The sequence below is a fragment of the Podarcis bocagei genome (assembly GCF_964188305.1).
Source record: "Podarcis bocagei genome assembly, chromosome: 16".
In the NCBI taxonomy this organism is placed as follows: Eukaryota; Metazoa; Chordata; class Lepidosauria; order Squamata; family Lacertidae; genus Podarcis; species Podarcis bocagei.
Window position 1 is genome coordinate 39,491,417 of NC_138142.1, and position 27,655 is coordinate 39,519,071.

The 27,655-nt window shown below is 48.9% G+C and overlaps 2 protein-coding genes across 10 annotated transcripts in view; one reads left to right on the forward strand and one right to left on the reverse strand.

Moving 5' to 3' along the window:
• LOC308575204 (uncharacterized protein) overlaps nucleotides 1-27,655 on the reverse strand; it is an 84,295-nt gene that overhangs the window by 16,692 nt on the left and 39,948 nt on the right. The window lies entirely within an intron of this gene.
• PLEKHO1 (pleckstrin homology domain containing O1) lies at nucleotides 4,033-27,574 on the forward strand. The gene is made up of 6 exons (XM_081173701.1): nucleotides 4,033-4,415; nucleotides 5,475-5,621; nucleotides 20,069-20,209; nucleotides 21,643-21,747; nucleotides 25,332-25,433; nucleotides 26,533-27,574. Exons 1-6 carry the CDS (start codon nucleotides 4,386-4,388, stop codon nucleotides 27,310-27,312), a joined length of 1,305 nt encoding a protein of 434 aa, XP_081029827.1. The 5' UTR covers nucleotides 4,033-4,385; the 3' UTR covers nucleotides 27,313-27,574.

Below are 27,655 nucleotides of genomic sequence, written 5' to 3' on the forward strand. Positions count from 1 at the left end.
ATTGTGTGTTTCTGGTTTACGCACGGCTCGTAGAATTGTGGAGTCGCAAGGGGTCCCCAGTGGTCATCTAGTCCAACCCCTGCAGTGCAAGTATCTTTGCTAGATCAAACATGGCTGATGGCCATCCAGCCTCTGCTTAAAAACCTCCAAGGTATCTGAAGAAGTGTGCATGCACACGAAAGCTCATACCAAGAACTAACTTAGTTGGTCTTTAAGGTGCTACTGGAAGGAATTTTTTTATTTTGTCCAAGGAAGTAGAATCCACAACTTCTCCTGGGAGTCTGTTCCAAGCAGACCGTCAGAAAGCTCTTCCTGCTGTCGACCACATCATTAAGAAGCTAGGAAGAGCCTTCTTTTAAAAAAATAATTATTATTTAATCATTTTTTTCGATACAGACAACAACCGCAAAAGACACTACAACAAAGACCATAATAGCAATAACAACACAATTTGACAATTCAGATTTAAATACACAGATATACCTATGACTGAACCTTTTAAACAATATTTTCCCACCTCTCTCTCCTCCCACCACTTATCGCTTAAATATTCCTTCCAGATCTCTTCATATTTATCCATTCTTAATTTGCGTCGACATGCAATTCCTTCGTATGTAGCTAGTCTGTCCATATTGTCAATCCATGTGCTCAATGGAATCTTTTTGCAGCTATCCCAATTCATCAAAACAAGTTTTTTTTGCTTCTAATATAGCACGGTACATCCATATATTTTTTGGACCCCTTGAAATCTCCCACGTTTCCGGAATATAATTTAGAATTCAATTCAATTCCCCTAAATAACAATTTCTTTTTATTACTCTTACTATAAATACCCTCACCTCGCACCAAAATGATCTTATCATCGGGCAGTTAATCATCATATGTACGAAGTTCGCCTTTTTACTCCCACATCTCCAGCAGTTGTCTGCACTTGTTATTTTCTTCTGGTATAGTTTTGCTGGAGTCCAGAGGCCTCTCTCTCCTTGTGTTTTCTTGCAACTGGTGTTGAGAAGCATTCTTGCCCCATCGAAGGAGGCAGAACAGAACTGCCATGACTAATAGTAACTGATACAGCCCACTCTTCCTCCCTGAATTTGTCCAGTCCATCCAGATTGGCAGCCACCACTGTTTCCAGTGGCAAGGAGTTCCGCAGTTTAACTCGGCGCTGCGTGAAGAAGGACCGTATTTTATGTGTCCCGAATTGTCCATTCTGCTTCATCGGTTGTTCTGAGATGCTTTTCCGTCCCTCTAAGATGACCGCATTATTGCCATCTGAAAGAGCACTCTTGTGCTATGGAGCAACAAAAGTAGGAGAAAAATGTTTTTTAAACATTTGTGGTATGAAAAGTTTCAGGATAGCACCAGGAAATTTTGGGGAATGCCCCAATGGCAGACGCCACAGCGTCCTTGTCTTTGTAGATGCGAGCAAAGATCGAAAGTTGGGATGACGTATAACTGCCCACAGCATCTTAAAAAGTAGAGACATCACCTTGCCAACAAAGGTCCGTATAGTTAAAGCTATGGTTTTCCCTGTAGTGATGTATGGAAGTGAGAGATAAAGAAGGCTGATAGCCGAAGAATGGATGCTTTTGAATTCTGGTGCTGGAGGAGACTCTTGAGAGTCCCATGGACTGCAAGAAGATCAAACCTATCCATTCTGAAGGAAATCAGCCCTGAAGGACAGATCCTGAAGCTGAGGCTCCAAGACTTTGGCCATCTCATGAGAAGAGAAGACTCCCTGGAAAAGACCCTGATGTTGGGAAAGATGGAGGGCACAAGGAGAAGGGGACGACAGAGGAGGAGATGGTGGGACAGTGTTCTCGAAGCTACCAGCATGAGTTTGACCAAACTGCGGGAGGCAGTGGAAGACAGGAGTGCCTGGCGTGCTCTGGTCCATGGGGTCACAAAGAGTCAGACACGACTAAACGACTAAACAACAACATAACTGCCCACAACAATTCTAACGCTACAATTCCCAGCTTCAGTTGGGCTTGCTCTCAGTCATGAGTGCAAATATTCCTGAATGCACAATTAAAAGAGCTGTTATTTAAATGTGCCAAGAGTTGGTTTTATTTATTTAAGTGGTGGCAGGTAGGGCATTTTCCAAAGTTTTTTTATTAAAAAAAGAAAGAGCACGAGAAGCGGGAGAGAGAGCAGATCCCTGCCCTCTAGGAACCTACAATCTAAACTCCTGGAAAAGAGTGTTTCAGCAGAGGGCAGGAAAGGCTAACAGGACAAATCTGGGGCAAAAGTCATTTAGTTTAGAATGGAATCAACAGACTTAAATGTTCAATGGAAAGATGAGGCTTGAAGGAGGAACTGAAGGAGGAAAGGTTAGAGTGCCCTATAAGTGTTCTAGGAGGGAATTTAGAACCTTAGACACGGGAGACACCCTAGAGGTCATCCATCTCAACCCCACTTTCGCTCAGGGTCGGGATCTTGCAACCTGACCTTCCCAGCCCGTGCTTTTACATCCTTCTGGCAAAAAGCAAAGCCACTGACCCCAGAGGCAGTCTCTGCTCCGCCAGTGATCAGCATTCACCTTTAGGGAGTCTCTCCTAATGGTTATAGCCAAAATCTGGTTCCCCGCAGTTGCCCCCCATTTCTTGGGTTCCCTGAGCCTCTGGCCGTGAAGGAGGAGGGAGAGGGAGGCCTGTGAGTGTGCAGACTTTGGTGCCAAGGTGACCCTTTAAGGCTGCCGCCTGCATTAATCATGCAGATTGGGCAGCTGTGCATAATTTCCCTGACTTTGCATAATTTATTCTGCTTCCGCCATTGGTGAGGAGGGGCAACAAAGTTCTCAAGCCCCAAACGCAGGAGATCTTACTCAACAACTTCTCCAGCTCCTGTGATTCCACCAGGTGTTTGCTGTGCATATTTAAGCACATATTTGAGATGATGAGAACTAGATACTTGGGGCGTTAGCATTAAAAAAAGAAAGAAACCTGATATCCTCAGTAACTCTTAAATATCTCATTCAGCCATTGGATTTCACATTTGCAGTTTCTTGGACCGGTCCTCTTAATGCAGTATTTCTCATTATTATTATTATCATCATCATTCCCTTGTATTTGACATTTGCAATTCTTTGGACGGTCCTGTTAATACAACACATTTTACAATTATTATCATTAAGTTTATTTATCTATAAAATACTTGTGTGGAGGGAAATCAAGGCAGTCTCCAGGCAATACAAACACAATAAATTATTCTTGCGATTCCCTTGTATTTGACATTGGTGATTCAGGTCCCTGTCAGTGCAAGGTTTTGTTTATTATTACTACTACTACCGGCAGTGCTTTTTTCTTTAAAAAAATGTTTAGGGGTACTCTCCTTTTGACTCAATAAAATCACCATTTTATAGTTCAAATCGGGGGAAAGAAATACAGTCAATGGACAAAAGTACAAAGATTCACACAATGTTTAGGGGTATCCGTGCCCTGAAAAAAAGCACTATTGGTATCAACTCATTTTGACTCAAGAGTAGCCCTATTGAAAATAACAGAGCCGAGCCGCCGGTTCCCTCTGTCCGGTTTCCATTTTATTGTTTGAATGTTTTGAAAAAGTTCCTTTCGCTGACCATTTTTTGCAAACCGCTTGGTGCTTGGCTGGCTGTTTCGCAGGCTTGCTTGTTTTCAAAATACGCACCATGTCACGAAGCAAATCAATCTCCCCCGGGAGGTCTACTCTGAGCAGGAGTTCCTACTCGCGTCGGGTGCTGCTCGCGACCCCCTGCAGCCCCTTCTCCTGGGGGGCTGAGCGCCTTCTCTCCCCCCCCCCCACCGTCCATCTCCGCCCCCCACATCCCATCCCACGCTCCTCCTGGAACAAAGGAGCGCCTCGCCTCGCCTCTTGGCACCGTGGCGCACGTCTGGCTATAGATGGGGCTGTGGAGCCCCGACTCACCCCTTTCTCCCAGCGCCTGCCCACAGGAGAGAAAGGGGGGAGGAGGAGGGAGGAGGAAGGAAGGAGCAGGCGAGGCAAAGAAGTAGGGAGGGAGAGAGGGAGGGAGGGAGGGAGGGGGCGTCTCTCTCTCTCTCTCTCTCTCTCTCTCTGTAGGGATGTGCGCGCATCGCAAAGAGGTCCATGCCACCGGAGGTCTCTTGCGCTCCCTCTGAGAAGAAAGAGGAGCAGGAGGGAGGAAGGAGGAAGGCAACCAGGAAATAAAGAGGGAGGGAGGGAGGAAAGAAAGGGGGGATAGTCATTTATTTCCCCCCCCCTCCTGCGAAACAGCCAGCCCAAGCCTTCAGCTGCTTTGCTCGTCTCCAGGAGACCAGCTTCGATTCTGATTTTTCCTCTCTCCCTCTCCTTTCTTTCTTTCTTCTCCTCCCCCCACCCCTCTTCCTCCCCCACCCCCTTTTTCCTGGCGGCCACCCCCCCGAGGAATGATGAAAAAAACCAATTCTGCCAAGCGGGTGAGTTTGCAGCCCGCTTTCTGAAGACCCCCCCCCCCCAAAAGCAGAAGGGTCATTGTCCAGTTTCTGTGAGGTTGGAGGGGCGCGCGGTGGGGAGGGGGGAAGCTGGGGTGTCAGAGCCTGCGCTTTTTCTGGATTATTGATTATTTGGTTGCTGTTGTTGTAAATATCGTTTCGATGCCCTTCGATTCGGCCCCCTTCCTCCAACAATTCAATTGCCTCCTATCTCCCCCCAATAGCTGGGTCCTTTAAACTGGTACAGAAGCTGGATTGCCAAGTGTTTATTATTAAAACTGTGGGTTTGGGGGGTGGGTGGTGTTTTGTTTTCGTTTGGTTTTTTGCATTAATTCTGGGAGCATTCGAAACAACAGGGAAACCCACCACCCTTACAGAAACAACGCAGGGTGCCTATTCTCCAAATTTAAGACTGTTTACCGTGGTTAGAAAGGCGGGGGGGGGGGGAGGAGGAGAGATCCATTTGAAAACATCCAAATCTGTAGCCCCACATTTGCTCTTAGAAACGGGGCCTCGTGCGAATATTATCATTATTAGGACCGCTAATATGGTGTTGTTATGCCCCGCGTTTTCAAAGGGCGAGAAAGCAGGGAAAACACGAAAATTGTGATGATCATTTTTTAAGGAAAAAAGGTGAAGCGCAGAGTGGGCAGGGGAACAGATTGACACAGTCTGTTTCCTTACATAATGGATGTGGAGGCGGTGTGGGGTGGTGGTGGGGTGCCAGAGGGTTTTTAAAAAAATTGTTTATTGATTTGTGCCTCATCATCATCATCTCTCTCACACACACAGAGAGAGAGAGGGACCGTTAGAATTGGGATTCTTTTGTTAGTTTAATAATAATAATAATAACAATAACTGCACACTTTCAAGGGAGGACGGTGGCTCAGAGAAGATTGCCAGCAGACTCTGCAGCGATAGAGGGGCCCTATCCTGCAGTCTCCGGGAAGGAAGGATGCAAGTTGGAGAGGTTTGAAATAAAAGACATTCCATCACAGTTTCCAATTCTCTCTCTTTTTCTCTCTCTCTGGCTTCTCTTTCCAGGGTCACCAGGAGGGGAACCAGCAACCCACTCTGCTGGAGAAGGTGGGCTGGGTCCGGAAATTCTGTGGAAGAGGCATTTTCCGGGAGATCTGGAAAAACCGCTACGTGGTTCTGAAAGGGGACCAGCTGTACATCTCGGAGAAGGAGGTAGGATCTCTCTCTCTCTCTTTCTCTCTTGGAATCTCCTTGGAGGGCAGCCCTGCTCCCCCACCCCAGAGAGAGATGGCAACCGTTTCCCACGCCCCCCACCCTCATAGCCGGAGCTCCAAAACAGGAAATGGGGGGGGAGGAGGGAGGAGAGACCACTGCCTGGGGCCTTGCCTGAGACCTAGATTTTGCAAGTTGAAAAGGGGCAGCAATTTTTGAAGTCCGTGGAAGCGCAGCAGGCACTATAGGGCTGCCCCCAAAGGACACAGGCCCAGGGCCCTTGTGGGAAATGTGGCGGCTCGTCCCCAGGATGTGGGGTCAAAGGTGATGAATGTTGAGAGGGGTCACTTTCCAGCAAGCAAAGGAGCCAACTCCTAGGGGCCGAGATTCCTTTGCCCCCCAATAAACATTTGAGGGGGCTGCCCCCTAAGTGGATGGGAATTGCCATTCAAATGGTGTGCATGCGACGTGTCTTGGAATCGATTATGTGGGGCTTACCTGGGCCGCCCAATGTTCTATTCAGGTTGGCACCCCTGGCGGCAGGGAAAGGGGTTCAAAAGCCCTTTGGTGTCTTCACAGCTGTTGGGGAGTGGGGACGGGTGTCATGCTGGCCGAGGGACCCAGCACTCTCTTTTCACGCAGAAGGTCCCGGGTTCATATCCGGCATCTCCCGGTCAGGCTGGGAAGGTCTGGAACCTGGGAGAGGTGCTGCCTGTCAGTGCAGACAATACTTAGCTTAATGGACACAGATGGTCAGCGTAAGACAGCTTAGAGAGAGCCGCAGCTGAGGCTGGGAACATTTGCACTCCATGCAGAAGGTTGCAGGTTCAATCCCCAGCGTCTCCAGGTAGGGCTACAAAAGACCCCCATCTCAAACCCTGGAGCTGCCGGTCAGAGTAGACAATACTGAGATAGAGGGACCAATGGCCTCACTTGTATTACTATGGCTTTTTAGGTTCTGCCATTAACCGGCCCTTTATTCAGATCCATGAGGACTAGCGCCCTGCTTTCTTCTTAGAGAAGAAATGAAGGAGGTCCCAGACTCAGTGCCCAGGAAGAGAGCCGCTGCCTGTCTGTGTGGGCAGTACTGAGCTAGATAGACTGACGGCCTGACTTCTGGAATGGCAAGTTCCTGCCTTCTTACTCGCTAGTCCTTTCTTTGTGTTCCTGAGGACTAGAATCTTGCTTTGATTTAAAGGGAAGGCCGGTGGCTACACGCAGCTCAGCACTTGCTGTGCGTTCCTCTGATGGTGCTCCCCTGGCTACTTGGCCAGAGCAATGGGCGCCATTATGGGTTTTCCATCCCGGGTGTCGGGAACATTGTTTGCCAGAGTTCGGTGGCGAAGGCTCTACGTTCAGTCCCTGCTGGCAGCATCTCTGGGTAGGGATGGGAGAGGCCCTGGAGAGTTGCTGCCGGTCCGTGTAGACAATACTGAACCAGATGGACCAGAGGTCTGAGAGCTTCCTGTGTTTCTGTAGAGTTCTGCATTGTCAGCCATCCTTTCCTGAAAATTTGCATCTCGATTTCGAGGCTTGCTTCCTCCTGCGACATCCTTTCCTGCTTGCCAGGCCGGCTGTGAGACAAAGGGCAGGTTAAATGCAAAGTCGTGTGACACATTGCAGGCCCCCCAAGTGGAAATCTCTCCCTTAGCCTTGTTAAAACCTTCATCCTTTGCAGACGATTAACCTGAGCAAGCATTAACTTGGCTGCATTGCCGTCGATGTGCCTGGTGCTCTAACCTGTGCCCTTATATTTCCACCATCGCCGTGACCCGTTTGCAAAAAATAATAATCCTGGGGCTAAAGAAATTATTTCATAAAATTTATGCGCCACTCGATTGCGGGGGGAAACAAATCTCACAGGCTGTTCGAGAAGAACTAGCAACAGTTTAAGACTTTTGAAAAGTTAAAATAGCAGTAGAGTAAAAACAGGATTAAAACTGGCGCCGGCCGGATATTGTATTAGATTCTTTGTCTAATCAAAAATGCTTTCAGCAGGTGTGTGCAAAAAAATAAAAAAGAAGACCTGCTATCAATAGGCAGGGAGTTCCACAGTGCATGTCCTTGTTTATTATTTCCAAAGAAATTGCTTGGAAGTTGCACCCAGAGCTCCTAATTTTCAGGTGGATAGGAAACGGCAGCAATTTCTCGGTGGTGAGAGACAAAAAAAGCACTTTGCATGCAGCTGGAGACTACGAGGGTCTCGTTTCTAATAAGAGGTGAAGTGGTTTAAACCTATTTTGCACATCCGGCCTTCTGGCCTGACTCTTTGAGACCCTCAGTTTGTCATAGCAGCAGGAAGCCTAACATTTATGCATTTGTTCTTCCTTCTTTTTCACTTTGAGGTGTGTGGGGGTTTTTTTTGTAGCATCGTGCAGGGCAGATGGTGCTTTTTTCACTTGTGCGAAAAGGTCGGGTCCCTGCCCCCATCAGCTTGCATTCAGAATTAAGAGGCCGGGGTTAGGGTGTGCAGGATAGCAGCGAGAGAAGAACCCAGGGAGGGGGAAGGGGACCGCGAATGGATGTAAACAGACACCGGGTCACCTGGGGGGGGGTGACGCCTTAAAGCAGGGAGAGTTCCTAGTCTCCATGACTGGAGAAAGATTTCTGCAGAAAGATTTCTGCAGTCCACATGGTTTGCAAAGAAGGTTTGAAATTAGTCCTGTGTGAGGACCTGTTTTTGTAAATCTGCTTTCCCCACCCTTGTGGTCAGATAGGATTTGTTCCTCAGGAAGCCCTGGGAACCTGAAATGTGTGGGGTGGGTGGGGAGTTAATGGGACACCCCATTGCACCATCCCGCCAATGTCTATCGTATTCCTGGCTTTACACAATCTTGAGAAGGGAAGGAAAGAGCGGGTTTGCATTTTCCTGTCCTCAGTTCCCGAGACAAACAGAACAGTGGACTGCCCCTAAGGCAGGGCTGAGGAATCGAGCAACCTTCATAATAATAATAATAATAATAATTTATTATTTGTACCGCGCCCATCTGGCTGGGTTTCCCCAGCCACTCTGGGCGGCTTCCACAGAGACCAAAAATACACGAAAATGTCACACATTAAAAACTTCCCTAAACAGGGGTGCCTTAAGATGTCTTCTGAATGTCAGGTAGTTGTTTATTGCTTTGACATCTGATGGGAGGGCGTTCCACAGGGCGGGTGCCACCACCGAGAAGGCCCTCTGTCTGGTTCCCTGTAGCTTTGCTTCTCACAATGACGGAACCGCCAGAAGGCCCTCGGAGCTGGACCTCAGCATACGGGCAGAACGATGGGGGTGAAGACGCTCCTTCAGGTATACTGGACTGAGGCCGTTTATAGAGACTCATAGAGTCGGAAAGGACCCTTGCAATGCAATTCAGATCTTCCTGGACCCTGACTCCTGCCCATTGGTTGTGCTGGGAGATGGAGCCCAGCAACGATTCCCTTCCTGCACTTCCCAGCCACTGGTATTCAGAATCATTGCCGCCTTCAGTTGTGGGGGCAGAGTGTAGCCACTGATAGAGCCTTCCCTTCCTCCATGAATCTTCCTCTTTTAAAGCCATCCAAGCTGGTGGCCATCACTGCATCCTGTGGCAGTGAGTTCCACATATCACCGGTCTTGAAAGACCTACATTGGCTCCCAGTACGTTTCCGAGCACAATTCAAAGTGTTGGTGTTGACCTTGAAAGCCCTAAACGGCCTCGGTCCAGAATACCTGAAGGAGCTTCTTCACCCCCATCGTTCTACCCAGACATTGAGGTCCAGCTCCGAGGGCCTTCTGGTGGATCCCTCACTGCAAAAAGCCAAGTTACAGGGAACCAGGCAGAGGGCCTCCTTGGTGGTGGCGCCTGCCCTGTAGAACGCCCTCCCACCAGATGTCAAAGAGATAAACAACTACCAGACTTTTAGAAGGCATCTGAAGGCAGCCCTGTTTAGGGAAGCTTTTAAAGTTTGATGTATTGCAGTATTTTAATATTTTTTTGGAAGCCGCCCAGAGTGGCTGGGGAAGCCCAGCCAGATGGGTGGGGTCTAAATAATTTATTATTTATTTATTTATTTATTTATTTTATTATTATTATTATTATTATTATTATTATTATTATTATTATTATTATCATCATCATCATCATTCCACAGTTCAACAGAAGGACTTGGTTTTGCCTGTCCTGAAACATCCTCGTTAGATCCCCCCCCCCAAAAAAATTCAGCATTATGGGAGAGAGAAGGGAAACTTTTCTCAGCATAACTTGGTCAACTTCTTTCACGTCTTCGCTTACTCACTTTTTCTGTAAACTGAAAAGCCCCCCCCCCCCAAGGTTTTTCGCGAGAAGAGGGTTCTCAGAAACAGGCTTTCGGAAGAGCGGGCGTTTTAATTACCATGAAACTGACCGGGCGCTTTGGTGGCAGGAAACTAAGGCATTAGAAATGCAGAGAGGTGATTAGGCAGAAAGGCAGAGGACAGGGCGATCCGGTTACGGAGACACCCGATCTCCAGGGTGGGTGGGTGGCTCGCTCGATGGGTAGGCGGGCGCAGGTGGGGGCCAAGGGCTTGGAGGAAGGGGCTCGTTTGGGATCCGCCGTGCCTTAAGGCTGCGTTGCACACCGTGCAATTTAAAGGCGCCCGGTGCCACCAAAGACTGCTGGGAACTGTAGTTTATCCCTCATGGAGCTACAGTTCCCAGCAACCTTCACAAACTGCAGCTGCCAGGATTCTTTGGGGGGAATCATTTGCTATCCTAGAATTGGAAGGGACCGCCAAGGATCAACTAGATCAGCCTTTCTCAAGCTGTGGGTCCCCAGATGTTGTTGAACTACAACTCCCATCACCCCTAGCTAGCAAGGCCAGAGCTCAGGGATGATGGGAGTTGAAGTCCAACAACATCTGGGGACCCACAGGTTGAGAACCGCTGATCTAGATCAACCCCCTGCAATGCCCTCAAGAATCCCTGGCAGATGGGCATCCAAATTTTGCTTATAAACCTTCCATGAAGGAGAGTCCATCGCCTTCCGAGGGAGTCTGTTCCACCCTCAAACAGCTCTTACCATCAGAAACGGTTACCTAATGTGTTTTGTTGGGATCTACTTTCTTGTAATTTGAATCGGTTGGTTCGTGTTCTACCCTCCAGAGCAGGAGAAAACAAGCTTGCTCCATCTGGGTTTCAGCTTTGATATTTGAAGACAGCCGTCATATCTCCTCTCAGTCTCCTATTATTCGAGCTAAACATTCCCAACTCCCTCATCCATCCCTCATCTGGCTTGGTTAATGTTTAATAATAATAATAATAATAATAATAATAATAATACAGTCATACTTCGGGGGTTATAGATGCTTCGGGTTGTGCGATTTCGGGTTGCGCACCGCGCCGAACCTGGAAGTGCCGGAAAAGGTTGCTTTCGGGTTTCGGCGCTTGCGCATGCGCAGAAGCGCCGAATCGCAACCCACGTGTGTGCAGATGTGGCACTGCGGGTTGCGAACGTGCTTCCCGCGTGGATCACGTTTGCAACCTGAGCTTCCACTGTAGTAATAGTAGTAGTAATAATAATAATAATATTTTTTATTGGCTCAGGGCAGATCCCACCATATATATAATACTTTAAAAACACAAAATCGAACCATTAGTTTAAAATACAATTCGATTTAAAATACAATACAATTTAAAATAAAATTAAATGGGAACCCACGAATCATAACCGTAGGGGTAAGGAATTAAAAGTGCACCAGGCCCGGCCCATGCTGGTCCCATATGGGTTGATAGAAATAGCCAAAGAGGCCACTTACATAGTGTCCCATAGAAAGAAGGGGGTCAGACTGAACCCCGACCAAAGGCCTGGCGGAACAGCTCTGTCTTGCAGGCCCTGCGGAAAGATGTCAAATCCTGCAGGGCCCTGGTTTCTTGTGACCGAGCGTTCCACCAGACCGGGGCCAGTGCTGAAAAGGCCCTGGCCCTGGTCGAGACCAGTCTAACCTCCTTGAGGACCTCCAAAGTATTATTGTTTGTGGACTGTAAGGTTCTCTGCGGGGCGTACCAGGAGATGCGGTCCTGGAAGGAGCATCTCTAAGAGCCTTCTTGTACTGAATGCCACTGGTCCATCAAGCTTAGTACTGCCTACACTGGCTGGCAGCTGTCGCTCTCCCAAGGTTTCAGGAAGGACGTATCTCCCAGACTTTCAGGAACTGAAGTCGGGATCTTCTGCATGCAAAGCCGGTTTTCTGTTTCCATGATGAGTGGCATGTTTTTGAAATCATACCTTAAATCGAAATCCGTAAGTTGTTTGTGTGTTCTTGATGGACTGGCCTGAGCCAAAGGATCCAGAGTGAGCTGGGAGGATGTTCCCCATCTATCGACGGCGGAATATTGAGTCCTGAAGTTCTTCCAGGAGGACTTGGCTGGGAGGGACCTAGCCAACCAGGGCTTGCGAGATAACCTCGGGTTAGGCATCCCTTGCTGCCTGGGCCTCAGTGTTGTAGTGGGTTGGACTAGATGACCCTCTGGGGCCCTTCCAACTCTAAAAAAGTCAACGATTCTCTGGCCTTCTCTCTTTGTCGCTGGCCCTCCAACTGCAGTCATGGTGTGCAGCCTCCTTTGCTGATTCTGAACTTCCTCTCATCCTCTCAGGCTTGTAAAAAAAGGCTGGGTGTTCTCCATGCTAAAAATATTTCCGAAATTATTTGCCCAGGCAACCCAAATCCTTGCACTAAGAAAGGCTGGATCTGTGACCCCGCGTGAGTCACACACACCAAGCAACTTCACGTGGTTGGTGATTTTTTTGCTTAATTCCTTCTGCTACGAAGCTCTCTTTCTGGTTGGCTCAGTCCATAGAGCCTCTGAATCACCAGGTTGTGGGTTCGAACCCCAAGTAGGGAGAAAAGATTCCTGCAGTCCTACTGGGTTAGACTAGATGAGCCTTTGAGGGCCTCCCAGCCCTGTAATTCTTTGTCGTCTGAGATTATGCCAGGCACTGCCGGAATATTGTGAAAGTCTACCTTCAAACCCCTACGGGTTAGAAATCTGCTCTTTTTATTCCTGACCTCTCCCACTTAAAAGAAAGGAAGGAAAGGAAAGTGGAAGAATGTAAGAGCCCTGCTGGATCAGATTAAATATTTCTCCAGTCCAGTATCAACAGGTGTCAATGGGGAAGGGAACTGAAGGCAACAGAGGTAGACTGCCCCTAAACTTGGAGTTCCATTTAGACATTAGGGCTAACAGCCATTGTTAGGTCTCCTTCCCTGGCCCCAATAATAATAATAATAAATAAATAAATAAACAATAAATTTTATTTATACCCTGCCCTCCCTGGCTAGAACCGGGCTCAGGTTGGCTAACACCAGTAAAATTGCAGTAGAAACATAATAGGGGGGGGACCAATTTAAAATACAGGTTAAAATGCAATTTAAAATGCAGCCTCATTTTAAAAGTAGCCCATAGATCAAAACCATAACGGGAGGGAAACATAAGGGTCAGGCTGCGCCCTGACCAAAGGCCTGGTGGAACAGCTCCGTCTTGCAGGCCCTGCGGAAAGATGTCAAGACCCGCAGGGCCCTGGTCTCTTGTGACAGAGCATTCCACCAAGTCGGGGCCAGTACTGAAAAGGCCCTGGCCCTAGTTGAGACCAATCTAACCACCTTGTGACCTGGGACCTCCAAAATGTTGTCATTTGTGGACCTTAAGGTCCTCCGTGGGACATACCAGGAGAGGCGGTCCCGTAGGTACGTGGGTCCTAGGATGCATAGGGCTTTAAAGGTCAAAACCAGCACCTTAAACCTGACCCTGTACTCCACCGGGAGCCAGTGCAGTTGGTAAAGCAATGAATTTGTCTAATCTGACTTAAGAGCCATTTAAGCGGACACGGAGCAATGGTTCCAAACTACAAGAAAGAAGATTCCACCTAAACATTAGGAAGAACTTCCTGACAGTAAGAGCTGTTCGACAGTGGAATTTGCTGCCAAGGAGTGTGGTGGAGTCTCCTACTTTGGAGGTCTTTAAGCAGAGGCTTGACAACCATATGTCAGGAGTGCTCTGATGGTGTTTCCTGCTTGGCAGGGGGTTGGACTCAATGGCCCTTTTGGTCTCTTCCAACTCTGTGATTCTAAGCCCGCGGCCAATTGCAATACTGCAAATACAGAAATTCTGTCCGGTTTGCAGGACAGTGAATTCCATTTATTTACGTACAGGTGATTGCAATTCCATCCCACCTTTTTTCCTCTAGGGAGCTCAAGGTGCGAAGCATAGTTCTCCCTCTGCTTATTCCCACAACAACCTTGTGAGGGAGGCTAGGCTGAGAAGGAGGGACTGGTCCCCAAGTGCACCCCGATGACCTCCATGGCTGAGTGTCAGGATTTGAACCCTGGTCTCTCCCAGGTCCTAGTCTGACACTCTAACCACTACACAACACTGCCCCTATACGCCCACCACCACCTTCTAGTTGCTGGGGGGCGGCGGATTGGCACATAATCCACTTTAACCAAGACCGTAGACTTGAGAGACAGCCTGTTTCTGTTTGGTCCTAAAAGCCCCCACCCCAACCCCAAAATCTAGGCCTCAGCTTCACATGTCCTCAAAATGCTGCTTATTTTTTTTTGGGGGGGGGGGCGGGCGGAGGAGAGCGTTGATCCTTGCCCGCCACCCGACTTCACCTCTTGTAATTAATTCCGATAGCGTGCTAAAATGCATTTGATACGAGCCTTGGAGAAGGTGCGCAGATCGATGCTCCTGGAGAGCGAAAGTCTGTGTTTATTGATGTGTGTGAAAGAGAGCGGGGGGGGGGGCACTTTCAGCCGTGGCCTCTGCTGCTCCTGGGGCGGAAGCTCACACACACACACACACACACACACACACACACACACACACACACCCCTCCAAGACAGAAGGTTGCCAGATCCCTGCAGGCACACACAAGCTTTTTGCTTTAAATTTTAATCCAACGTTAAAATTGTTCCATCCGTTTACTTAATGCACTAGCTCTTAGCAGATTCCCCCCGCCCCCGGCGTTAAGTTTGGAGCATCACTGCCGGTCAGTGTGGGTAATGCTGACCCTGATGGACCCGCAGCCTTGACTCTGCAGAAGGTGGAGTCTTAGGTTCTTTTTCAAACCGGCTGCTCATTCACAAGCCGTTCTGGCTTGCCAGTTAATGACCGGTGGTAACAATGACCATGAGGACTAGAATCTTACTTTATTTTTTTTTATGGATGTAGCTCTGTGGTCCTGGGTTCAATCCCCAAAGACATCTCCAGATCGGGCTAGATGGACCGATAGTGTCTGGTTCAGCTTCCGATGTCCCGTTTACAGATCTGGAAAGAGCGCGGATGAGTTGGGGAAATCTCTGTGAATTTGTCTACTCCAAAGCCATCCAAGTTGGTGGCCATTGCTGCCTCTTGTGGCAGGGAGTTCCACAGTTTCAACTGTGTGAAGAAGTCCTTTTTATCTGTCCTGAATCTTCCAACTTTCAGCTTCACTGGATATCCCTGAATTCCACTGTTAGGCGAGAGGGTGGAAAACTTTTTTCTATCTACTATCTCCATGATACGCATGATTTTATAAACTTCTATCATTTTGCCTCTTACTCGCCGATTCTCTAAACTAAGAACAACCAAACTCCGCAACATTTTGTCATAGGGAAGTCTCTCCATCCCCTTTTCTGAACCTTTTCCAGCTCTTCAGTACCCTTTCTGAGGTGAGGCGACCGGAACGGCGTACAATATTCCAAATTCGGCCGCACCACCGATCGGTATCGCTGCATTACGATATTGGCAATTTCCATTCCCTTCCTCATGACCCCAGGCGTGGTAAACCTTTCCCAAGGACTCTCTCCCCTCTGCTTCCCAACGAACTGCTCCGATCGCCAGCTCACGGGCATAGATTTTTGCGATGCGATAGCCCAGCCGAGCTGCCCATGTGCTCACAGAGGCGCGTATGACATGCCCTTCCCCTTCCCCCAAATTGATTTGTGAGAGTTGAGCATGAGCTGTGTTAGGTCAACCTGACGTGAGCAGCAATCGATATCGCCGTCCCCTCCGTTCTGCAATGGAGAAAATTGCATTTATTTGCGGCTCCCTAGTTGGAATGAACATGGCGCTCCATTAAGCTGCCTCTGCCCTTGCTGGTATTTTTCTCCCAAATCCCTGTGGTTTTGGAGGGTATTGTGAGCGGTGCGATGGTGCACTCGTTCCCTTGTGGTGCGGACACACTTGTTTGGGGACGCCTCCCACTAGTCAGATGGGCCTTGCTAGCTTTAGGAACGCCGCTACCAGAGGTTAGTAGAGTTTGGGATTTTTTTAGCTTAGAGAAAAGGCAAATAAGAGCAAACATGCTTGTAAAATTTTGCCTGGCATGGAGGAAGCAGACAGAGAAGAGTTTTCCCTGCTCTCTCTCTCTCTTTCGTTATACTAGAACTTGTGGAAATCTAAGGAAGCGGAATGTTGCGAGATTCAGGGTGGATTTCTTCCTGCAGCGCAGAATTAAACTTTGGAACTACTTGCCGCAGCAGGCAGTGACGGACGTCAACCTAGAAGGCTTTAACAGAGGATTAGACAGATTCACGGAGAAGTGAGCTGCTAACTTGGCATTAGACTGAGATCTGGCTGGTAGGCTGTTGTTGTTTCCCCCCCCCCCATGCGCAGCGAATGTGTCCGTTTGGAAATGGATCGCAGGAAGGAAAGGGGAGCCTGACTGCCGGGTTCAAGCCCAACGTGGGTCCACGCTCTTCTGTGCCGGGGTTTAATTCCCTTTTTGGCTAATCTCTTCTCTGGGGACAAAAAGCTTTAGGAGCGAAGGCGGTGGTTTTATTTCACGTGTCGCAAATCCTGCGTTGGCTGCGGGTCTCAAGCGGCTTAAAGCGAGCTGTCCTGCCTTGAACACAGCAGAGATTCTGGCCCGGTTAAAAATAGATGGCACTCATCCTCCCCCCCCCCTTGACTTTTTGTTCCTGGCCGCTTCCAAAATGCACCAGATAATAGCGCAGCGATGTTGGTTTTCCTCCTGCTAAACTGTAGGCGTGCTCATCCCTCCCTCAAAGCTGACTTTCGCAGATGGATTTAAGATATCCGTGTCGTTTTTAATTTCGTATTTTGCTTTTGTGGCTTTTTGGGCACCCCGCCCCACGATATTTTCGAGTACGGGACGGTTTAAAACAAAGAAGTATCTTCCATATGTACACGTCCATAGGAATGCAGTAAACCTGCATCTTAGGTCCGGTTCACATACAGCAGTCATGTCCAAAGTCCGTTTAATCAATTTAATCCCGCACCCTCGTGGCAGTATACAGTGGTACCTCGGGTTAAGAACTTAATTCGTTCCGGAGGTCCGTTCTTAAACTGAAACTGTTCTTAACCTGAGGTACCACTTTAGCTAATGGGGCCTGCTGCTGCCGCCGTGCGATTTCTGTTCTCATCCCGAAGCAAAGTTCTTAACCCGAGGTACTATTTCTGGGTTAGCGGAGTCTGTAACCTGAAGCGTATGTAATCTGAAGCGTACGTAACCTGAAGTGTATGTAACCCAAGGTACCACTGTATGTCCTGGGGTAAAATCCTAAAAATAACTCAACAACTTTGGGGTAAAATTGTAAAAAAAATCTCAACAACCTCAATCCTAAAAACCTTGGTTGGCCCTCACGCATGTTCACTTCATCAAATCTGGCCCCCTTTGAAATAAGTTTGGCCACCCCACCAACAGAGTTTCAACCGTACGCTGTGAAGGCGAGCTGGCGGGGATCAGAGGCGAGTGGAAGCCACAAAAAAGAGCTCTCAAGTTCTCGCAGGAAGTCAGGTTGCCCAGCAACCTCTTGCGGGAGCATCCCCACTGCCAGAGTCCGATTTAAGGAAGCGCAACCGATTTGGCCGCACTGGGCACGGAGCCTTGGCGAAGCTGCAGGGGATGCCACAACTGTGATTTAGAATGGGGCGCAAAAGGCAGGGGCACTGAATTTTGGTATCGCACCAGGCGCTGCTGAAATTTGAGACCTGCAAGGTTCGCCACTGCCTACCGCACCCCTGGCAAAAGGTGAGCCACTCAGAGGATGCCCCAGGAGGGACTTGGCCCGAAAGACCAAAACTTGGAAGCAAGACCAATAGCTTAAAAGCTCTCACATCTGAGCCTACTGCTCACTGGCTCCCTTATAGCTGGCTAGCCGTGGGGCAAGTCCAAAGGGAATTTTGGCTATACCTGGATGTTGCCTCGGTGTGTAACCTTTGGGACCAAACACAAGTTGCCTGTGAATGCGCTCTCTCTCCTGCAAATTCCATTCATTCCATTGGGAAGTCTCCAGTAAATGAATCCCGAGTTTTGGTTAGTGGGGTGTCATTTGCAGTCAGTACCCCCAAACACTACTACTACTATTATTAGTAGTAGGGACGTGGGTGGCGCTGTGGGTTAAACCACAGAGCCTAGGACTTGCCGATCAGAAGGTCGGCGGTTCAAATCCCCGCGACGGGGTGAGCTCCTGTTGCTCAGTCCCTGCTCCTGCCAACCTAGCAGTTCGAAAGCACACCAGTGCAAGTAGATAAATAGGTATCACTCCGGCGGGAAGGTAAACAGCTTTCTGTGCGCTGCTCTGGTTCGCCAGAAGCGGCTTAGTCCTGCTGGCCACATGATCCGGAAGCTGTACGCCGGCTCCCTCGGCCAATAAAGCGAGATGAGCACCACAACCCCAGAGTCGGCCAGGACTGGACCTAATGGTCAGGGGTCCCTTTACCTTTACCTAGTAGTCATTTGCACTTTTACAAGCAGCTGCACGCATGGTTAACTTATGGGATTTGCCGCCAAGAGAGGCATTGCCAAAGGTGGTAGTGCGTTCACCATATGGCTTCTAAATAACCAGGAAATGCTTTTCCACCTGTAAAACCTGAAAACTTTATTTATTTATTTTAAGGAAATGTTTGTCCACCTGGCCTGGCGGTTGTACTTTTTGCAATGACAGTGTATCCTGCAGAAATCTGCAGGTGTGGCTTCCCCAGCTATGGAGATAAATGTAACGCTTTCCAATTAATAATAAATAATATTTTTATTTATTTATACCCCGCCCTTCCCGGTTTAAAAATTGGGCTCGGGGCGGCTAACAGCAAATGTGAAACAGTGAGTAAAATGTGACTTAAAAACAGCATAAAACCGCATAGAATACAACATAAATATCAATATCAATAAAATTCTAAAATTCTGGGGTCATTTTTTTTTTTGGGGGGGGAACCCCAGTCAGTAGACATTGAACGATCACTAGGGCTAAGTGGCCAAGTTGGTCCTACTAGGTTCCAGCAAGGAGACCAGGGAAGAATTTAAATGTGGGGTCCCAGAAAGGGTTTCTTCACAGAAGAGGAAAGGGAAAAGGGAATAGAGGATCAGGCTAATTCAAATTGAAGGCCAGGCGGAATAGCTCAGGCCCTGCGGAAGGAGATCAAGTCCTGCGGGGCCCTAGTCTTGTGGGACAGAGCATTCCACCAGGTCAGACCCGTCACTGAAAAAGCCCTGGCCCTGGTGGAGGATAGTCTGGCATTGACACAACTGCAGTGGGAAGCTGAAAAGCTGGCAACCCTTTTTGGCTGGGATCCCACCTAGCGAGCAGAGAGGGCTGTGAGCAGATGGAGGAGTCGCTCTGCCTCTTCATCTCCAGGGTGCAATCCTCTTACACCCGCCATCCAAACGGGTGCAGTCAGCTGCTGAAGTGCAGTGGGGACCAGGAGCCTTAGCCTCCCTGTGGGAACTACAGTTCCCAGAATGCTATGTGGCTGGGGAAGTCAGAGATGATTCCCATTCTAATCTGCTTTCGTCGCAATCAACGCTGTTTTCATTCTGCTGCATCTCGGTTTCCACCAAATACTAACTTCTTCTTCTTCCTGTCTTCCTACGCAACGCAATCGACTTGATTATTTACGCAAGTTACAAATGCCATTTACGCAAGTTACTGACGTCATGGCTCATGAATGCTGGATGCAATTTAAATGTGAGGTGGCAGCAACCATAATCAATTACGTATTGTCTGCGGACTGAAAGCAGCAGCAGCAAATGCCAATCAATATTTGCTGGGTTGATTCCCATCACGTAGACAGGACAAATAAGTCAACATTGGCCATTTTGCTTCTGTCAGAATCCTCCAGTGTCTGATTTCGTTGTGTTAAGAGGAGTTTGGATTTGATATCCCACTTTATCACTACCTGAAGGAGTGGCTAACAATCTCCTTTTCCCTTCCTCCCCCACAACAAACACTCTGTGAGGTGAGTGGGGCTGAGAGACTTCAGAGAAGTGTGACTAGCCCAAGGTCACCCAGCAGCTGCATGTGGAGGAGCGGGGAATCAAACCCAGTTCACCAGATTACGAGTCTACTGCTCTTAACCACTACACCAAGCTGGCTCCATAAGCCAGGATAGTTAAAACAGTTGAGGGTTTGTAGTGTATAGAGACAGAACCAGCAATCAATCGCAAATGAAAGACTCTCACTGAACTTGTGTCCCTCTGTGTATGTGTTTGTTATTCCCTGCCTGCAGGTAAAAGACGAGAAAAACATTCAGGAAGTGTTTGACTTGAACGATTACGAGAAATGCGAAGAGCTCAGGAAATCAAAAAGCAGAAGCAAAAAGAACTACAGCAAGTTCTCGCTCACCCACTCCAAGGAGCCTGGGAACACAGTAGGTCTTCCCTATCGCCCCCACCCAGAGGGATTCCTGGCTCCTGGTTAAACTATGGAACTCCCTGCTGCAAGATGTGGCAGGAAAAGGATGGTCCTTCCAGCATCCTTGGACTCCAACTCCCATCAGCCCCCAGCCAAGGTGGCGAATGGTCCATCATCAGCCAGTCTCTTTATTACAGTCAGCGGCCGGTATTTTAAAATCTGTAAGCTAGTACCAGACAAAACAAGACAGAGAGCCATAACAATACGATGACTAAATAACTGAAGCATACTATAGAATGCCAGGCGCAGAAAATAAAGCCGTAAGTTCGTTAAAATTAATCCCCGGTGAGTTTTACTTGCTGCAGCGCAGTATTTAGCTCCCAGCTTAGAAGAGATGGATGCATCCCCGATCGGAGAGGAGTTTTAAAAAGCATAAAATTCCCCTGATCGCCTGGGGAGTTTCTGTAAAAAGGAGTTTCCAATAAAAATCCGGCGTGAATCACAATAAAAGAGCAACGCATAAGAATAGTTGCTTCTACCTCTCCAGATTTGCTTGGGAGTTTGTGTTGACAATGGGAGATTATGATTTTTTTTTTGCAGCTTCACCTCCTGTAGGCATAAGGTAACCCATCCAGCAAGGTTAAAGGAGCCAGACCAGCCGGGATAGGGCAGTGGTCAGCAGTTAGGGGAATTGGATTCCAGTGACACCTTGAGGCTTTGCAGACTCACCAGTTCTGGGATAGTAAATGCACCCTAGGAAACCAGGATTTCGTCATTGATCAAAAGCTATAGAGCCACGAGTGAAGAATGGGTCTTCTTGGCTTGTATCTCCTTTAATGGGAGACAAGGAAGGGATGTAATAAAGCAAGGTTTAAGTGATCCTCTCTCAGACACCATGGTTTTGCATTACTATTTATTTTAGTTTGAGAATTCATGCCCCGCTAGTCCATAAAGGCTCCAGGAAAGGCTTAGCTACAATAAAAAAAACCATGACAACCTGACAGTCCTTGCCCGCACAGGTTTATAAAGTAAACAAGAATGGCACACAAGGGGAAACGAACAAGGAGGGAAGAGGAAAAATCAAAACTCAGGCACAGATTTCCAAACAGTTGTCCTGATGGAAGAGGCCTTCTGCTTCCCATCTCTCCTGATGGGATGGCTGCCCCCAGGTGACAGGAAAGGAGGCCTGAGGGAACTGGCTTGCCGTAGCAGAGCTTAATGGAGGGAGCTGTGTTGTCCAGAACCAGGCTGTCACCTGGGTGCTTCAAAAAGCCAACCAAGTTGTAAGAGGGTTTTGTATTTCCATGCATTGTTAGGGACTCTCTCTTCCACTAAAAAGCTGTTAGGCGCTGGTCCGTCTGACGTAGATGGACGCCATCTTCCTTTGCCTTAGGATGGGTTTGCTGACGGCGTGACATCCGCAGCTGATGTGCGTTCCTTCTCTCCTAGGCACCTAACCTTGTCTTCCTGGCTGTGAGTCCTGAAGAAAAGGAGTCCTGGATCAACGCTCTCAACTCTGCGATAACTCGGGCCAAGAACCGCATCTTGGACGAGGCAAGTAACCTTCGGGGAATGAGGTGTTCATGGGCAGAGAATCTGCTTTGCATGAAGGTCCCGGGTTCAGTGCCCGAAGGCATCTTCTGGGTAGAACAAGACAGGCCAATTCTCTGACCTGGGTCAAGGCATGTTCCTATTTAAACTGGCCCTTTCGTTCAGAATCAAGAGGACTAGAGTCTTTATTTTGAAGCGGAGGACCATAGCACAGCAGCAGAAAACCTGTTATGCGTGTAAGAGATCCCAGGTTTGATCCTTGATGGAATCTCGACCTAGGGTTCAGAATGTCCCCTGTTTATGAAACCCTGGAGAGCTACTGCCAGTCAGTGTTGACAGTACTGAGCCAGGTGGACCCCAATCGTCTGACTCTGCATAAGGCAGAATCTGTTCCTACGATGTGGATCTTGCGCCCCCAACCTGTTCAAGGGGTTGCCCATTGAAAGTTGCCTTGGAGTTGTTTTTATGAGCAAAGCAATTAGTAGATTAATAATCTATTGTTTGCTTGGCTCATAAAATTAACTACCGTATTTTCCCGTCTATAAGATGCCCCCATGTATAAGACACCCCCTATTTTGGGGGAATCAGATTTAAGAAAATGGGGGGGGGGAGAGATGTATCTGTGTATAAGATGCCCCCTAATTTTTGACATTATTTTTTAGGGGGGGGGGAACCTAGTTAAACACGGAAAAATATGGTACTTACTTAACTGTTCCTCCTCCCAGGAACAATGAGAAATGGACATCGTTTGTATTCATTCATTCATAGCATTTGTACCCTTCTTTTCAGCCGAAAAAGGGGGGGCAGAGCGGCTTAACATACAGTCAAAACAAGAGAGTTCCTTCCCGCACAATCTGAAAGCAAACAAAACCACAGCACGCAAGGAAAAATGGACTGGGAGGGAAGAGGAAAACATTGCGCTTATGGCAGGCGAGACAAAAGGGGCCTCTGCTGGGTTGTAGTCTCCCACAGTGAAGCTTTTGAGCCCCCCCCCCACTGCCTCCAAGATCCCTTTTGTTTCTCCACTGGTTGCCCCCCTTTCCCTTTCCAGCCATCCTCCCACCCACTGTAACGTGAGCTTATATAAAGAGCTGCCTCTGCTCGGAGTTTTAAACAGTGCGATTGAATTAAGGAACCCTTTTAAAGAAAAAAATAGGAAGGAAGAAAGAAGAACCGAGACTACAGTCTGCTGTCTCCGATATCGCCGGGGCCATCTGTCTCTCTTTTTTGATCGCTCTGCCTTTGTGGGCTCGTGACTCATTCTGCATCTGCAGAGCAGGGCAGAATCGAGAGTGCCGCTTCCTCGCTGCTAAATTTAGGGGAAGGCTGAGGGGCGGCCACGGTGAGAATTTCTTGCTTTTATTCAAAGGCTGGGGTTGCGGTTCCGCCTTTTGATCCGTAATAATCCCCGGGGTCATAGGCAGAGATGCTTCTGAATGCTGGTTGCCGCGACGCCCAGGACGGAGAGAGCGTTCCTCTTGCGCTCAGATCCCACTTGCTGGTTTCCAGTTGGGGCACCTGGTCAGCCACTGGGAGGATAGAATGCTGGACTAAGTAGGCTCCCTTTGGCGTGAATCAGGAGCAGCAAGACCAAAGAAGAGATTTATCCACATGGTGCATTGTTAAACTATAGGACAATGGTCGCCTCTTTCCCTACAGACCCTCTTGGGTGCTGAGATGGGCAGAGGGCGCCCTCTTGGTTGTTGCAGAGGCTCAGGGGATGGGGGCCTTCCCTGTGGTGGCCCCTAAGCTGTTGAACATCCTCCCTGCAGAGATGTGCCTGCCACCTTCATTGTACACCTTCCAGAGGATGCTAAAGACGTACCTCTTTGCTCAGGCTTTTGGCACTCGGGGTGCATGTTTTTTTAAAACCCACCTTATTTTGTGATTGTTATTTTAAACTGCTTTTAACATTGCATTTTAATTGCTGCAACTCACCCTCGGACCTTAGGGCGAAGAGTGGGCTAATTATTATCGTTGTCCTTAAATCTATTACCTCCAGCCCTTGGGGTTGGCTGCGCTAGGGCAGAGGTCAGGAACCTTCGGCCTGGGGGCCAAATGTAGCCTTGCAAATTCTCCTCCCAGGCAGAGGTGTAACCAAGGTCTCTGGCGCCCTAGGCAAAGAGCTGTATCACCGCCTCCCCTCGCTGGAAAATCACTTTGCTGCAATAGCCACATTAGAAATTACTACATTTCACGCGATCCAATTGCTTGAAACGTCTGGAGTGAGGGCAGGGAGGAAGGGCAGGAAAAATTGTACGTCTTTGTGCCACAGTGTGAGAAGAATGGGAAGCTTCTCCTGTGTTTGATCTCAGTGTGACAGCAGCGATGATCTCCCCACACAAATACATCATATGATCCATAGTCCGATAGGTGGCTTTTGAGCCCCTGGTGGGGACTGGTTTCACCAACTCCTAGGTACACCTCTGTGCCCAGGCCACACCCCTCGCCAGCTGTTTTGCACCCCCACTGAATGCTTTTTCCTGTCCTTGATTCCTGGTCATGCTGTCTGCTTGCCTGATAATAATAATAATAATAAATATTTATACCCTGCCCTCCCCAGCAAAGAGGTGGCTAACACCAGGTATAAAACAATTGATTAAAATAAAACTTAAAAACAAGATTAAAATACAACATCAAAATGCAGCCTCATTTCAGTAGAAACTCAAATCAAAAACTTTTTGGGGATGAAAACATCAAATCTTCACCAAGGCCAACTATCCAGACTGGTCCTACGTGGGCCAAAAAAAAAAGCCAAGAAGTCCCCAAGTAGGAGTTCCATCACAGAAGGAGAAAGGAAAGGGGCAGGGAGGGGATCAAGTTGATTCCAAGCCAAAGGCCAGGCAGAACAACTCTGTGTTATAGACCCTGCGGAAAGAAATCAGATCCTGCAGGGCCCTGGTCTCATGAGACAGAGTGTTCCACCAGGCCGGGGCCAGTGTTGAAAAGGCCCTGGCTTATGGATGGATGACAGAGGGGTGTTTGTGTGTAGCAACTAGCCCACTGTAGAAAAGAAAAATGTTACATTCCCTTGTCTGTCCGGTTTCCTCACTGGCCTTGTCTACCTCCAGAATGTGGTCCCTCAAGACAGCTGCCTGGAAGGGAAATGGCCCTTGCTAGGGAATGTGCTGCGCTAGGGTGACAGAGCGCTTGAATCCACTTTGGATGTGCCGACTGACATTCCAGAATGGGCTCCAATCCGGGAAAATTCTGACTGCCTGGAGGCGGCCATTGGCCCAACAGGTTTATCAGAATGATGCTCAGCTTTGACCAAAGTGCGCTTGCACCTTCATGCCTGGAATGTTGGCCGGCAACACACTTCTGAGCAGCGCCTGTCTCTCCAGAAGATTTGCAGCCCTGCAAATTCTGGAGCCTCTGCCAGGCAGCAGTCGAGCCATTTTCGACCCCGAAAGAGATTCCAGCTAATTGTTGCGGGTAATGAATACGCCGCAGAGTTCCAGGCTAAGCTGACGGATCAGCCCCTTGCAGGGAGCCAAAACGAGAGGGATGAATTATTCACCGCGATCCACTGCGCTGGCCTGTCGTCGTGACAAACTGACGGTGGGTGTGCTTGTGTTGCATTTCAGGTGACCGTGGAGGAGGAGAGCTACCTTGCCCACCCGACTCGCGACAGGGCCAAGATCCAGCACTCTAGGCGGCCACCGACCAGGGGGCATTTGATGGCTGTGGTACGTTAAGGCGGATTTCCTGCTTCCGTTAACGGCACACACTCAGAACTGGACACGGGAAATATATACGTGCAGTAGAATCTCATCTTATGCAGGGGTTCGGTTCCAAGGGTTCGATGCACACACAAAAAGGCAGATTTTCAAACCGCCCCGTGTGAGCATATCTAGACTCCAGGAACTAGCACATTGTGCAGGTCTCGCTCCCCAAGCAAGGCAGAGAGCTCAAAAGCTTCCCGCAAAACGCAGCATGGAAAAAGCTTTCAAGCTCTCTGCCTGATTTGCCCGCTCGGCACACTGGCTCCAGGTTACAGATGCTCATGCAAGATCTCACAGGAACTCAGGTGGCCCCATGTGATCTCATGAGAGCATCTCGGAGCCCGCGCGCTGAGTGGGGCTTGCCCAAGCAAGGCAGAGACCTCAAACAGGCTTTTCACGCCATGAAAACCCGGCGCTAAAAAGAGCTTTCAAGCTCTCTGTGTCACTTGCTTTTAACTTGCAGAATTCGAACCAGCCGGACTTCAACCACTTATGTCCGAAACTGAGCAAATTAAGTGCACATCAGATGACAATTGCTGGAAAGCACGGGAGACGTGGTTGTGTTCAGGCCCTGGTTGCAGGTTTCCCATTGAGGCATCTGGTTGGACACTGTGAAAACAGGATTCTGGACTAGATGGGCCACTGGCCTTATCCAGCAACAGGCTCTGCTTATGTTTGTATTCAATCCCTGTTGTTGTTGTTTTTGTGTGTGTGTCAGATGGCATAAGCTTGCATGTTTTGTTTTGTTTATACACATGCAAAAGTTGACTGATTCATTGGGCATAGGAAGTAGCAACTATGGACCAGAGCCAAATTCTTCATTTCTGCATTGAAGCTCTGTGCCTTGCTGCAGAGGGGTTATTTTGGCATGCCAGCTCTAGAAGACATGGGGTGGTTTGTGTCCATGTGCTTTTGTGTTTACCTGCCATGCCAGGAACGTGACCCCTGCGTAAGATGCGACCGCACTGTTGTATCAGTGGGTTGATTTGTGATGCCTCCAAAATAATCCTCAAAACACGTAGCCTTTATCTCTCTCTCTCTTCCTGCCCCACGACCTCTGTAGGCATCTACCTCAACGTCTGACGGAATGTTGACCCTCGATTTGATCCAGGAGGAGGACGCTTCCCCGGAAGACCACGGCACCTGCGAGGAGAGCTTCCGGGTGGACCTGGACAAATCGGTGGCCCACCTCTCGGCCGGGCGGCGGCGTTCGGATTCCGAGAACGTGAAGCCCGCGGAGAAAAGCCGGACGAACAGCCTCCCGAGGCGGGAGGTGGCATCTTGGGACAAGTTCTCTCAGCGCACCGACTCCTTTGAGAAGGGTACCATGTACACCCCTCAGGTTCCGAAGAAGCTCTCCCACCTGGAGAAAAACAAATGTGCCTCCATGGAGGAGATCCTGTCGTGCCGGGACTCTTCCTCGGCGCACCGGGCGGTGCTGCGGAAAGGGCTGGAGGAGCAGCTGGCTTCGGCCGGGCCAGAGCAGCTGGGCCGGATCCAGGAACTTGTTGCGTTGAAACTTGAAAAGACCCAGGAACTGCTGGCGGAGGTGAGGGGCTACGCCGAGGGGAAACGGAAGGCCAAGGACCCCGCTTCTGCCGCCGCCACCACCACCGCCTCCTCTCCCTCCTTCTCCTCGTCTTCTTCCAAGTTGGACTCGGAGGCCATCTTGCAGGAGACGGAGCGGCTGCTTGGGGAAGCCTCGTCCAACTGGAGCCAGGCTCAGAAAGTGCTGCAGGAGGTTCAGGAACTGAGGGGCCTGTACAAGCAGCTAGAACTGCGGCTCTCAGACCCCAAATCCAAACAGAACGCGCAATCCCAGTACAGGAAAAGTATGATGTGAACGGAGGCCCGTTTGGGGCCCTCTTAGGCGGGAAGGACAGGGTGTTAGGGCGGCTAGGAAGAGGGTCAAAAGGGTTGGTATGTACCTTTTTATTACCACTACTATTATTTACAGTGTTTGATTCTGACGAGGTGCCTGTTCTCATCCAATCCTAATTTCTCACCAGTTTGATTTGCTGCCCTTCTTTTGCCCCCTATCACCCCCTCCCTTTCCCCTTCTCCAGCCCCAGACAAACACATTCCAATAAATCAGTTTGTATCCATGCTTTTAAATTTATTTTGGGGGGTTTCGTTTCCCTCAGCTTTCTCTCGCTCTAAAACAATATCGAGCCTCTTTTTCAAAG

Coding starts and splice junctions, on each gene's coding strand:
- PLEKHO1 (XM_081173701.1), top strand. CDS start 4,386: ATGATGAAAAAAACCAATTCTGCCAAGCGG. Junction 5,622..20,068: donor TGTACATCTCGGAGAAGGAG/GTAGGATCTCTC, acceptor CCCTGCCTGCAG/GTAAAAGACGAGAAAAACAT. Junction 20,210..21,642: donor CCAAGGAGCCTGGGAACACA/GTAGGTCTTCCC, acceptor CTTCTCTCCTAG/GCACCTAACCTTGTCTTCCT.